At 52.0% G+C, this 13,202-nt stretch overlaps 1 protein-coding gene across 8 annotated transcripts; it reads left to right on the top strand.

Moving 5' to 3' along the window:
- Positions 1-56: 56 nt before the first annotated feature.
- Positions 57-12,520, top strand: ANKRD16 (ankyrin repeat domain 16). 8 transcript variants are annotated; one of them, XR_011092198.1, is made up of 9 exons: positions 72-272; positions 1,471-1,795; positions 3,447-3,667; positions 6,220-6,262; positions 7,276-7,384; positions 8,260-8,421; positions 10,643-10,721; positions 11,621-12,026; positions 12,080-12,520. XR_011092198.1 is itself a non-coding variant. In XM_068670152.1 (8 exons), exons 2-8 carry the CDS (start codon positions 1,482-1,484, stop codon positions 11,779-11,781), a joined length of 1,089 nt encoding a protein of 362 aa, XP_068526253.1. In that variant the 5' UTR covers positions 72-272; positions 1,471-1,481; the 3' UTR covers positions 11,782-12,520. The 8 variants fall into 8 exon arrangements, 5 of the variants coding, with proteins under 5 accessions (XP_068526255.1, XP_068526254.1, XP_068526253.1 ...); XR_011092197.1 differs by having other exon boundaries at positions 12,070-12,520; XR_011092196.1 differs by having other exon boundaries at positions 12,059-12,520.
- Positions 12,521-13,202: the final 682 nt, after the last annotated feature.

Genomic DNA, 13,202 nt, shown 5'->3' with positions numbered 1-13,202 from the left:
CGCTTCCGGGTTTGGGCCGAGCGGACCGAGAGGAAACCTGTCCGTGACGTCACGGCACCTCAGGAGAGCGCGGGGGCGGGGGGCTCCAATAGGACCCCAAATTTGGGTGTTTTGGGGTTTTTTATCAGAAAAAAGGACATTTCTGGCATTTATGATGTCAAGGGAGCTCCCATTGCCCTCACCCTGAGGAAAAATGAAACGTTCCTGGCGTTTTTCTGAGGAAAAAGGGAATTTGGTGACTCTCCTTTTTTGAGGGAAAAGGAAACTTCAAGGTGTGTTTTTCTGAGGAAAAAGGGGTTTTAGCTTTTTTTTTTTTTTTTGAGGAAAAGTAAATTTTGAGGTATTTTTTTTCTGAAGGAATGGTATTTTTTTCTTTCCTGAGGGAAAAGGAAATTTCCGGGTATATTTTCTGAGGAAAAAGGACTTTAAACTTTTTTTTTTTTTATTATTTTCTCAAGGAAAGGGAAATTTCGAGGTATTTTTCTGGGGGGGGGGGGGGGGGGGGGGAAGAGAAGATTTTTAACTTTTAGATTTTTAACTTTTATTTTTTCTTGAAAAGGAAATTTTAAGGTATTCTTTTCTGAGGAAAAAAGATTTTTAACTTTTATCTTTTCTCCTTGAGGAAAAAAAAAAGTTTAAAATCCCCTTTCCTCAGGAAAAATACCTCAAAATTTCCTTTTCCTCGAGAGAAAAAAATAAAATTGAGGTATTTTGTTCTGAGGAAAAAGGGCTTTTAACTTTTAGATTTTTAACCTTTATTTTTCCTTGAGGAAAAGGAAATTTCAAGGTATTTTTTCCTGAGGAAAAAAGCTTTTTAACTTAGATTTTTTTTAACTTTTATTTTTTCCTTGAAGAACATAAAAGTTCAAGGTATTCTTCTGAGAGGAACAGGATTCCTTATTTTTATTTTTTCCTGAGGAAAAAAAGTAAATTTGAAGGCATCTTTTTCCTGAGGAAAAGGGCTTATTATTATTGTTATTATTCTTATTTTTTCTGAGGGAAAATGAACTTTCTGTTTTTTTTGTTTGTTTGTTTGTTTGTTTTCTGGGGGGAAAAGGAAATCCTGCTTTCCTTAATTTTTTTTCCTTTCCCTGGAGGAAAGGCAAAGTTTTGGTGTCCCTGCCAAAAGGCCCAGTCTCTGGTTTGGGTTGTTTTGGGTCGGTTTTGTTCCTTTTTCTGTGAGGAAAAGGGAAACTTGTGGGTTGCGCTCCTGAAGGAAAACAAAACTTCTGCTTTCCCTGAGGGAAATAGCTGGGAAACCTCGAGTATCCCTAAGGAAAAACGAAACTCCTGCATCCTATAAAAGCCCTAAATTCTGCTTTTTCCCTCCAGGGACAGGGAGGAAACCTCAGCTGCCCCCCGGCAGCCATTTCCCTGAGCAAAACACCTCAGCGAGGAGCTGGGATATGGGTGGGGGGCTCTACCCCAGCACCCCCCATCCCTAACCCTGCCTTTCCCTGCTTCTTCCAGGTCCCCCAGAGATGACAGAAGAGCCTCGTCTCTTCAAGCTGGCCCGGCGGGGACAACTGGAGCTGCTGAAGGACGCCCTGCGAGGTGGGGACGCCGCCGGGCAGCGCTGCGGCCGCTCGGGGGACACGCTGCTGCACCTCGCCGCCCGCCACGGCCACCTCCACCTCCTGGCCTGGCTGCTGGAGGAGCTGGAGCTGGACATTGAGGTGGCCAACGGTGACTACAAGAGGCCACTCCACGAAGCTGCCTCTGCCGGCCACGGGGAGTGCGTCTCCTACCTCCTGGCCAAGGGGGCTTGCGTGGATGCCTTGAAAAGGGGAGACTGGTAGGTGGGTGAGGCTGGAGCTGTGTCTGAACGGCTTTGGTTTGCCCAGGAAAGGTGGAGAAGCATCCAGAGGGCAATGTGCACGAGGAGCAGCTCGGTTTGGAGGAGGTTGAGGGCAGCTGGTTTGGTTTTTGGGCGGTCCTCTGTGGAGCCAGGAGTTGGACCCAATCGTCCACGTGCATCCCATCCAGCTTGGGATATTCAGTACAAATCGTGTGATTTAATTCCAGCCCTCTCACTGTTTGCCCCCATTTACCACTGAGGTTGTAAATTACTGCTTCCTTAGCGGATCTGATTCAAACAGATGCACACAAAAGCTTTTATTCTTCCCCCTCTCTCCCATTTGATGGGAATCAATGATACTAATTCACTTTTTTAATGTCCCTTTCCTCTGAAACTGTAATAACAACCACAAAGATTTTTTTTTAATTGTTTTATTCCCATTTCTTCATCTTGGGTTAAATTTGCTACTGATAAAACAACAGCTCATGACCCAAGAACCAGCTCGTTCCTTCAGGGCTTTTTTTTTTTCTGCCTGCCTTGTGGGTAACACAGCATCAAAATGATGAGTGAATAAGCACTGGGAATAATAATAATAATTAAAAAAAAAAACCAAGGTCTGTTCCACAGGCATGCGATGGGCCTGGCTAATAAAAATCACCACGTACCTGTCGGTTTCTCCTCCTGGGGAAGGAACTTTCTGCCTGCCACCTTGCAAAGAAAAGCAAACGCCTTTCTGAAGCTGAAGCAGCACAAACACAAAGGCGGGGTCCCAGAGCTCGCTAATTAGAGGCTGTGCCAGCATCGAGCTGACATCAGGGGGAGCAGAGGAAGGCAGGGATTTCACGAAATGCACGCGGACATTTCTGCAAGCCTGGCTTCCCGTGGTAGGCCTGCAGCTCTACCCCAGCATCAATGTGTCTGATCTCTTAAAAATCTCCCTAACTGGAGATTTCACCTCTTTTCTCGCCACCTTATCTGGCCTTAAAATTGGAGCATTTATCCCAAGTCGAAGCCAAACCTGTCACTGCTTTTTAGGCTCTTTGTTCAGAGGGAGGAGTTTTCGGGCTGTTTTTCTCAATGAGGATTTTTTGATCCTGCTTTATTTTGTCTCTCAGCTGTTGTGTGGGGGTTAGTGAAGACGGGGTGGAGCATCTCGGTGCAGGAGGGCTCTTCCTCGTTTGTGGGGCTTTCTGCCCAGCCTGTGCACACCCAGGTGATTAGGCAAAGTTTGTAAATAATTAAAATAGAGACCGCAGCTCACACCTGTGGCCGTTAAACCTTTATCCTTCCTGCCACCCTGCTGGTTAGATAACGTGGCAGTTGAGGAAAACATCTTGGTGCTAGTGAGGCCGGTGGAATTAGTCACTGAAATAGGGTCAGACACAGGAGGTGTGGGCTCAGCACCTCGAGTAACTCACGCTTTGCCTTCGGAGTAAACCCTCAGCCACCACCAACCTCCTTGGTCCCCTGGAGGAGGTGCAGACCCCACAACCTCATTATTTTCCCTCTGGGGAGCTCCCCAGAGGACAGCTAGGAGTGACTACGGGTGCTTCAAACAGCTTCAAACCATCTTTTTTTGTTGGAACAAAAGCCACCAGGCTCATAGAGCGCTCTCTCTCCCTTTTTAATCCCCTCTCCTCTCGTTTAGGACTCCCTTAATGATGGCCTGCACCAGGCAGAACCTGGAGGTGATCAAAGACCTCATGGAGCACGGAGCCAACCCGCTGCTGAAGAACAAGGACGGCTGGAACTGCTTCCACATCGCCAGCCGGGAGGGCCACGGGCAGGTCCTGAGCTACCTGCTGGCCGCCTCCCCGAGCAGCTGGGACACGGAGAGCACGACCAGGAGAACTCCTCTGCACACAGCAGGTGAGGGGAGGGAATGGGCTGGAGAACACAAAGCTGCTCATATTTCCATCCCTGTTTAGCACTGGGAAGCAGAGAGAGCATGTCTTGGTGCAAAAGGATGGAGAAATGGTAAAATTACCAATGTTAAATGGAGGTGAGGTTAGTGGTGGGCTCTGGGTGCTCACTGCTCTGAGCTTCTGTTCGCTAGCAGCGCCCTGCTATGTCTGTGCAGGGTTTCACCTCGGGACAGATGCTCATTTTAGCTGCTCTAAGATAGATAAATAGCAGGAATAATTAAGCTGAATGGTTCTTAATGATGTGGCAGAGCTCATGAGGCTCCAGGCTCGTGAAATTTGTGAGGTTCATGAGGCTCACGGGTCCTCGATTCCCATTCCACTGCATTTTGCTTGTCCCCAGAGCACGTTTTCATGGTAAACAACAGCTCTGGTACCTTGGGAGGGCTGCATCCAGGCCAGGAGCATTTCGTGGCCACCTTCCCTCCGTGACAGACCTTTGGATTTGGTTTGTGGCCTCCTTCCTCGTTCATTCCATCACAATCTGAGCTCGGGGCAGCGCCGCTCGAAGCCGTGGCTGCCTAAATTCATCTCCCAAGGACTGAAACAAGGATTGACTCTCCACAAAGACCCCAGGTAGGGCGAGGAGCCCCCTGCTGTGCTGTAATTAATCCGCTGAGGCACGTTGTTTGCCTTTTGGTTGTCGTTCCCATTCCATCTCCAGCCTTCAGCAGCCACCCGGCAGTGACAGTCCCAGCCCTCGGGCACCGGCTGCACCTTCAGTCCTTGGGCTCAACCCAAGCATGAAAAACGGCTGGTTTGTCATCTGATGTTTTGTGTGGGGTGGTAAAGAGCAGCTTGGCTGAGAGAGAAATAGGAAATCCTCGCTTTATCTGCGTTTTCTCCTCTCCCTGCTCCATCCCAAGCCCTCTGTCTCCATGCCTGCAGCAGCAGGCCGGGCGCACGGGCCCTCTCCGCCCTATTTCTTGGGCTGGGGATTTGGGGCTGGGATTAGGAGCAGGCTGAGGAGCCTCCTGGGGAACACCCGGAGCTTCAAGTCCTTCCTGCTCGCAGCATTTAGGCCGTGGGGGTGCAGAGGGCGGCGGTGTGATGCCACCTGGAGGTATCTCCACCCCTCCGCTTGACTTTCCCCAGGATTTGCAGGATTTGGGTGGCTTTCCAGTCACCTTTAGCCCCCGGACCATCCTTTAATGGAGCAGCAGGAAGGGCTGGAGCTCCTCAAACCTCTGCCCTCAGCTTAATTTTAACCCGGGATCATTCTGGAGGCTGCAGAGCCCAGGAGAGGGCACGGACAAGGGCCGGAGGCGATGCTGGAGCTGCCAGGGGAAATCACGTCAGCCCCTCTGTGAATTTCCATCCCCGGGTGTGGAGATGAGCGTGTTAACCCGTGACCAGTCCAGCTGGCTTCCTGGCACGCTTCTCCCTGCCTAGATGCCGGGTCATTTTCTCCCCAATTTTTCCCTCTGCTCCATTCCTCAAGCTTTGCTGCTTCATATATCCGTAGCCTGAGGCAAGAGAGCGGGGGAGATGTGACGAGAGGAAGCGGAGTGCTGCTGGATCCCAGCACTGCAGCTTTTTTCTCCTCTCTGTTGCTACTAAAGGATGTAATTGTGTCGCTTGGGTGGCTTTTGTTTTGTTTTGTTTTTTTTCCAGACAGCTTGGGTGTTTTAAAACCTCCATTTCAGAAATCCTTTTCACAGTGCAGCTCTGCCGAGATCAGGGAGGATGGGAACCCTCACCGGGCTCCCGAGGAGCATCTCTTGTGCTGCCACATCTGAAGGTTACTGCTGCGAGCACGCGTTTGCCAGGGGCTCTTCCTCTGTTGCATGGAGTAAATCACCTGATGTTGCAGCTCTGAGCTTGGCTCGATTATTTTTCCCCTGCAATTTATTTCATTTGTTTTGCAAAACGACCTGCAGGGGAAAAAAAAGAAAAAAAGAAAAATCAAAGCTGCCCGTTCATTGCCATAATATGATTTTATTTTTTTAAAAAAGAGGAAGATTTCAGCGTGTGATGCTCAGATCCTCCCCCACTGTTGTTGTTTCTCCTCCGAGCTGCGGTCTCGCCGAGGATGCTTCATTAGGATGACGAGATGGGAGCGATGGGGAGCCTGAAGGGCTGAGGAGGGGGGGTGGGCAAAGCCATGGGGCTGTTCGGCAGCTCCCGGCTTTGTGTTCTCTCTGCTTCTCCCAGATTTCGCTTCAGGGATTAACGAACCCTGAGCGAGAAACGATCTTTGTGTCAGCTTAATTACACGTGGGCTCTCACACGGGCAGTCTGCAGGTGGAGGCAGACAGCGCTTTTATGCCTGCCTTTTCCCTGCTTCATTTCCCTGTTCCCTATCGGAACAGGGGAAAGAGAGGCTGGAGCCCTGGAGGCGATGCTTTAATTACAAACAGAAATCAGCAGCTTTCCCCATGAAGCCTCCTGGACCTCCTCCCTGCACCACGAAGGGTCAGAAACGTGATCATGTTCCCCCGTAGGCAGCCGGTGGCGTGAAAACACACATCACCAGCAGTTCCTCTCTCCCTTTTGCAGCGATGCACGGCTGTCGGGACGCAGTGGAGCTGCTCCTGGAGCGGTAAGCGGCCTTCCTCCAGCTCTGAAGGAAGCTCTGCCTCTCCTCTCTTCCCCTGCCTGGCTTCCAGTGCCAGCCACCCAGCCACAAAGGACGTTTCTCCGCTCGAAGCCCAGCTGCACAGCTGCTCCCCAGGCTGTCTCCGTTTCCTCCTGGGTTTTTCACGGCTGCTGCCGGGTCTTTCCGCCGAGCCTGCTCCCTGGCGGGGCTCAGACAGCCTCAGACCTCGTGGTGACATAAAGCCCTGCTTACATAACTCAGCTCTTCCTCCGTGCTGATTCATTCCCGTTGCCTCCAACGTGTCCGAGGCCCTGCGTTAAGAGAAAAGCTTCCTGGCAGCTCGCTCTGAGCGTGCAGCTCCTCCAGGCTTTATTTCCAGGCTGTGGCTCCTGGGAGACTGCCTTGGAGTGGCTTTAAATGAGCCCGTGCCCCACTCCTCCTGAGCCTGGTGCTTTCCTAACCCAATTTGCCTGCTGCCAGAGCTGGAGCAGCTTTCCCTGAGCATCGCAGCGCCCGTTAGCCTACTCATCCTAGCCTGTGTAATTCATGTTTGTGCTTGGCCCAGCATCAACGTATCCCTGTGATTCGAGCCAGGCTTTCCATTTTAATTCACTCCTCTCTCATTTCAGCAGAGCTCTAACCTCAGTGAGACCTGCAGGCTTTGATTTTGTTTTTTTTTTTGTGTGTGTGGCACTGCTTTGTGAGGTTTTCCCCTCTGCCAGCGTGAGGTCTGTGCACACCTTGCTCCTCCCAGAACCATCTGTTCGGGGAAATGGAAATGATCTGCAGAGCCCGAGCGAGCTGCAGCAGCTGAGTACCAGGTCTCTGAGCCCCCAAATCCCCAGCAGGCCTGTGCCCCGGGCTGTAAAACACCGAGGAAGGTTTATGCGTGGCCTTTGGGGTGGCTTTTTGTCTTTTTTTTGGTGCTCTGCTGCCCCACCAACGTGAAGCAACTGGGCCAGAATGGGTTTTAGAACCACTGCTGACTCTGCCCTCGCTTTTGCCTTCTCTCCCAGGTGTGGGTACGAGCCGGACAGCAGGGACAATTGTGGAGTCACTCCCTTCATGGACGCTCTCCAGCACGGGCACGTCGACATTGCCCGGCTGCTCCTGGAAAAACACGGGGTAGGTGCCAAAAAACCTCGCCTCCCTCCTCCAGGAGGAGCTGAAGCTGCCAGGACAGGCAGGCAGCTCGTAACCAAATCCTAACAAACCGATTCAGGCAAATTCCCGCGGAGGTGAATGCCTCTCCTTTGCACCAGCTCCCTTGTTTTTTGGACCAGAACAGCAAAGAGCAGACCAGGAGCACAATTTCCAAGAGAAGGGAACGTGGAAACACATTTTTCAAGGTCATAAAGTGGTGGACGTGAGCCCTGTGCATCAACACAGAGCAGCAGAGACATCTTGATGCCCAGGTTGTGTTTGAGTGTGTAACTAGGTGTTAATTTCAGGAGATGCTTTGGCCCTCATCTTCTCTCCTGTGGTCCTTACAGGACAAAGCGTTTGCTTACATTTTTAGTCTCACGCTTTAGACAACGAAGATGGAATAGATGATTTGATTTCCTCGTTCCGGAGCCCTGGCTCACAGCCACGGAGCCGGTGCTGGAAGCACTAATGGCAGCATAAAATGGCACTAAAACTTTCTAGGTTTTATAAAAACCTCGAGTCATGCCGAGAGGCTGGAAGATAGCCTCTAAGATGAGCTCACCGGGTATCACTTCTGTTACCTGTCTTGGCTTTGTGTCTTTGTGGCTGCGTTCAGAGACTTGTGGAAGAGATTTCACGAGGTTCTCCACCCTTCTCCCTCCCTCTACCTGTGTCCAAATTCTCCTCCGCCACCACGGAGGCTGGAGATGGGTCGTTTCGTGCTGCTTTAATGAACTGAAACCCAACGTATGTGCTTTAACTGAAGAGAGTCACCAGATATGAGACTGATGACTCTCCCTGAAGGTTTAACTAGGCTTTTCATCACTTCCCCTTCCTCCTCCCCTCTCTTTCAGGCTTGTCCCACAGCCGTGGATGCTCTGGGAGCTCAGGCTCTGCACCGGGCGGCCGTCACGGCGCAGGACGGAGCCATTCGGTTCCTGGTGGCCAAGCTGGGTGTCGGGGTCAACGAGAGAGCAACAGCCCTACAGCTCACAGCACTGCACTACGCAGCCAAGGTCGGTCTCCTCTCCTCCTCCTTCCTCTGCACGGTCTTCACCACTCAATGCACTACCTAAAACAGGCTGGTTTAGGTGTTTCCACTGATGGAGGATTCACGTTCCTGCCTCATTCTCTGTCACAGGCCGCTCCTGGCCACTCCCGTGCTCTTTTTGATGTTTTTTAGACCCTCAGTAAGCGTGGCCAGCTGTCCCTACAGATATCTGAGCTGTTTTTTCACCACAAATCCTGCTGGTGACTGCGCTGAGGGCTGGCAAACCATCCCTCCTGGCACGTGCAGTGGAGCAGAGGCGGGTGGCACCAGGGCACGGTTCCCTTTGCCACTTGACCCACATCTCTGGTGAGAGTTACTCTTCCAATCTGCCCCCTTTGGACCAAAATGCGGTGCTTGGAGGGAGTCCACCCTGCTCATTAATGGGAGCTGGAGGTGTGAACAGCTCACGGGAGAGGAGAGCTCTTCACCAGCGTCTTCTCCCTCGCAGGAGTGGATGAAACACTGCTCAGATTTTTTCTCCTCTTCCTTCAGTCCCACTAATTTGGGTCCTGATGGCTCGGAAGCTGGACTCTGTGCCAGCAGCTTGCTGTGCAGAGAGAAAAAAAAAAAAAAAAAGGGCTGATGAGCTGAGAGCCAGCACCTGTTTGTCCCTGGAGGTCAAATTCACTCTGCCCATGGCCAGATGTGAGAAAAGAGATGTGGAGAGGAGGAGGGAGCTCTCGGTGCTTATCAGTGTCCTTCACACTGGAGCTGTTTTCGAATTCCAGTCAGAGCTGTTTGAGTTTTCGCCTCCTCTTGTCTCGTGCCCGTGCAAGGAGCTTGGCTGTGGGTCCCGCAACGCTCCCAGGGGATCGGAGGGGATCCTAAAATCCTCCCTGCTGACCGAGAATCCCCCCGGGTGCTCTCTGCCTGAGCTGAGGTGAGGCACAAACCTCCCTGCTCAGCCTCAGGCACGTTAAAACCTCACCAGCCCTAACGTGCAGCACTCAGGGGTCTGCAGTGGGAACGAAGCAGCGTCCCCGTGCCTCGATCCTACAAAAGCATCAATGGCACTTACCGCCAGGGCTGGCAACAGCATTCTCCTCCAGCAGGCCCCAGCCGGGGCGTTTGCTGGCTCCCACAAAGGAAACCTTTCTCCCAGCTTCCCCTCCTCATGCTCCGAGCGACCACGCTGAAAGCCCTTCTGGTTGCCAAGGGTACGTTTAACAGCGAGGCTTTTTTTGGGGACTGTAACGTGCCTTGGAGAAGCTCCCAGCTCTGTTTTGGGGAGAAGCCGATGGGTTTCTCTCCCTTCCCGAGGCTCGGTGTCACTTCGTATTTACGGCGTCGTTTGTTTGGCTGGCGGGGTTTCTTTTTTTTCCTCCCTTTTTCTTATTCCTTCGCATTTATAAATACACGACAACGCTTTCTGCTCCGTTTGCTGCCAAGGCTGCAGCAGCTGAAGCAGCTCCCAGCTCCAGAGGGGGGTGCGCATGGGAGCCTCGAGCAGGGGGGCAAGGAAATCCTACAACAATGCGGGAAGGAGCGAGTGGGGAGCTAAAAATATGGGCTTTCCATTCTCACACCATGTGATAAAGGCTAATTCATTGCATCGAAGAAGGAATCACAAAATGAGGCGCGTTATTTAGGGGGAGAGGGTTTATTTCAGGAGGGGTGTGAGGGCTGCGTCGTGTTTTCCCCCTGAAGCTTTTAAATTCAGCGACTGGCAGAGAAAAAGAGGGGACACGGTGGATCCCATCAACAAAGCACGCAGCTCGATGCTGACATTTCCTCCTCTTAACTCTCAATTAGTAAAGTTAAGTCAGAGCTCCGCAGCCAGCTGAAGTTAAAAGCAGTTTAATTACGTTACTGGAGGGGAGGAGAGGAAAAGGTGGGATCGGCTGACAAATTAGGGCGCTAATTTGCTATTAAGGAACATCTTTAGGTCTTGTCATGGGGTAATTTGTGCGTTAACTCCTCCGTAGCCACTGGCGGAGGGAAAACCTTTTGGGGACACAATCCTCCTCCCAGGCCGGGGCTGTAACATCACCAAATGACACAGCCCTGTGCCGTAGCGGGATTTTAAGCACCACTGGTCTTAATTCACCACTTTTAATCCCAAAATCACGTTAGAAGTTTGCTCCTGGGATGCCTCTGGGTCAAAACTGCTGGCTGGGGAGCGCGTGGATCTGCTGAGCAAGGGCTGGCGGTGCCGGACCGATAACCCCTTGTGCTCCCCCCTGCAGGAAGGACACACGGACACCATCCGGACGCTGCTGTCCCTCGGTGCCGACCTCGAGGCGAAGGACGGGAAGGGTCGCTCCGGTAAGCTGCTTGCTCACCCCCTGCATCACAGCACGAGGAACTCCAGAGCTCAGCTGCGTGTATGCAAATGGCTCTTGGTGCAGCCTGACATGTCAAAACCCCCTTTTTTTTAATTTTTTTTTCTTTTTTTTTCAAAAAGGCTCTCATTTGCCGGCCTTTCTGATGTCTAACCCTGTGTTTGAGCCTGCTGTGTTGGGGCCTTCCCCTTGCGGGAAGAAATTACAACACTCATCTGGGTTTTTCTCTGCCCGGCTGCTTATTTTGCATGAAGCTCTGATCTCTCTGATACCTCTGATATCTCAGAATATCAGTCAAAAATCAAAATTCAGTCAAAACAAGGCAGTTCAGGGCTGATATTTTCAGCCAAATATCATCACCCGATTTCTTCAGCTTGATCAAAGTGCCTGGGAATGGGTCGTGAGCAAATAGTAGCGGAGCTCGAAGGTAAATACAGTTGCTATAGCGATGCAGCGAGCTGGCATTCCCGTGGTGAGACGATGAGGTATCTCTTGCATCAGCATCTCTCTCAAAAAAAAGAAAAAAAAAAAAAGTGTATACACACGGTTTCGGCCATTGCCAAAATTGGCAACTTCCCCAGCCTTCAGTTTGGTTAACAACACGCCTCAGTGGTGAGCGGGAGCAGCCTTGCATCTCTCCCTCCACCCCCTCAGAGTAAATTTGAGCTTTTCTGGCCTCCCTCCGCCCCCTCAGAGCGTAAATTGGAGCTCTGCAGCGGGTCCTGACCCCCCCTCAGCATCACAATTTTGCCCCTGAGCAGGATTAGGCCCGGAGTACAAGGCTGGAACACACACACGAGGTCATTTCCCTCCCTGCTCACCTCCAAACTGAATTTGGTGGCCTCTCGGTTCCTCCTTGACATCTTTTTTTCCCCCCAACAGCCCTACACGCGGCGTGTGGCGGGCAGCACGCGGCCGCCGCGCGGATCCTGCTCGGCGCCGGGCTGCGGGACGGCCCGGATGGCGCGGGCACCTTGGCACGGCAGCTGGCGAAGAAGCCCGAAATCATCCAGGTTTTCCAAGAAAAAGATGTCAGCGCATGAGGAGAAAAGGAAAAAGGAAGAAAAGAGAAAGAAAAGCCTTTAATTTCAGCGTGGTTCGTTAGCTGTCGCTTAATGACGGCTCTGATGGTGGGATTTTTGGCCGAGGGGTGAGCAGAGAAACCACTCCTGGACATCCTGAAGGATGAGCTCACAGCTGGGTCGTTTTTACATCCCTTAGGGATGTGTTCTCTGCAAACCTGTTGCGCTGCTGTAAGTGATCAGAGGAAAAAAAAGAGGAAAAAGAGGTAAAAAGATGGAAAAAAAGAGGTAAAAAGAGGGAAAAAAGAGGTAAAAAGAGGGGAAAAAGAGGGATTTGTTATTCCAATTCCTCCTGCAGCTTCCCACCAGCAAGGAAACAACCTTTCTCTTTGAAAGGCAGAAGGAAATGGCTTCAGATTTAATGTAGCCACTGAGTTTTAGTCTGGAACACACAAAAATAGGAGCTACTGTAGCTGCTGGGCTTGTTTGTATCTACCTGGACTTAAAAATGGGGTTTTGTAGGGAAACAAAGCTTGCGCGGGATGTCAACATGTAACAAGGGGTTGTATCGGCAGCTCCGCTGCCACCAGGTGATGAAGCGGCTCTAAAAAATAAAAATAAAGCTGGCCTGGGTGAGAAAAATCGCTTTTACAGGAAAAAAAATGTCATGGGGGGGCTGGGAGGAGGGGGAGAAGCAGAGCTCGGGGCTGTCCCAAGGCTTTTTGGGGCACGTCTCGGGGCCAGCCTTTCCCTGGTGTTTTTCTCTGAAATGAAGGAGATTTTTCACCCCCCAAAAAAAAAACACTTTAAGGGTGTGCTGTGCAGGGGCAAAGAGGAGAAAACCCCACAAAATGCCTCAAACCCGCCCAAACTTCCCCAAAACTCCTGCTCCTCGTGCTGAGACCCTACAGCAGCTGTAGGGCAGGGCTGTGCCCCGGGGGAGCTCCAGGAGAGGAGAAAGGGGGGACCTATGGGGTCACCAAGTGTGCAAGGCCCTTGCAGGGGTGCTTCTGAGTGTGCACACGCCTTGCACGGGGGCTGCTGCGTGTGCAAGGCCTTTGCACGGGGGCTGATGAGTGTGCAAGGCAGTTGCACGAGGGCTGCTGAGTGTGCAAGGGCCTTGCACAGGGGCTGCTAAGTGTGCAAGGGCCTTGCACAAGGACTGTTGAGTGTGCAAGGCCCTTGCACAAGGACTGCTGCGTGTGCACGTGTCTTGCACGAGGGTCATTGGGTGTGCATGCGCCTTGCACGGGGGCCATTGGGTGTGCACACGCCTTGCACACGCACGTGCCCCTTGCACGCGCGCCTTGCACGCGCGGTCACGTGCCCCCTCCCCACGTGACCCCCCCCCTTCCTCCTCTTCGGATGGGGGGGGGGGTTGAAAACGCTCCGCGCATGCGCGCGCCCACCCGGCGGCTCCCCCGCCGCCCTTCCCGCCCATT

The sequence above is a fragment of the Anas acuta genome, chromosome 1, assembly GCF_963932015.1.
Source record: "Anas acuta chromosome 1, bAnaAcu1.1, whole genome shotgun sequence".
Taxonomy (NCBI): Eukaryota; Metazoa; Chordata; class Aves; order Anseriformes; family Anatidae; genus Anas; species Anas acuta.
The sequence above is the reverse complement of the archived record's forward strand: the minus strand, read 5'-3'. Positions and strand labels throughout refer to the sequence as shown.

Coding starts and splice junctions, on each gene's coding strand:
- ANKRD16 (XM_068670153.1), top strand. CDS start 1,482: ATGACAGAAGAGCCTCGTCTCTTCAAGCTGGCCCGGCGGGGACAACTG. Junction 8,422..10,642: donor CACTGCACTACGCAGCCAAG/GTCGGTCTCCTC, acceptor TCCCCCCTGCAG/GAAGGACACACGGACACCAT. Junction 10,722..11,620: donor GGACGGGAAGGGTCGCTCCG/GTAAGCTGCTTG, acceptor TCCCCCCAACAG/CCCTACACGCGGCGTGTGGC.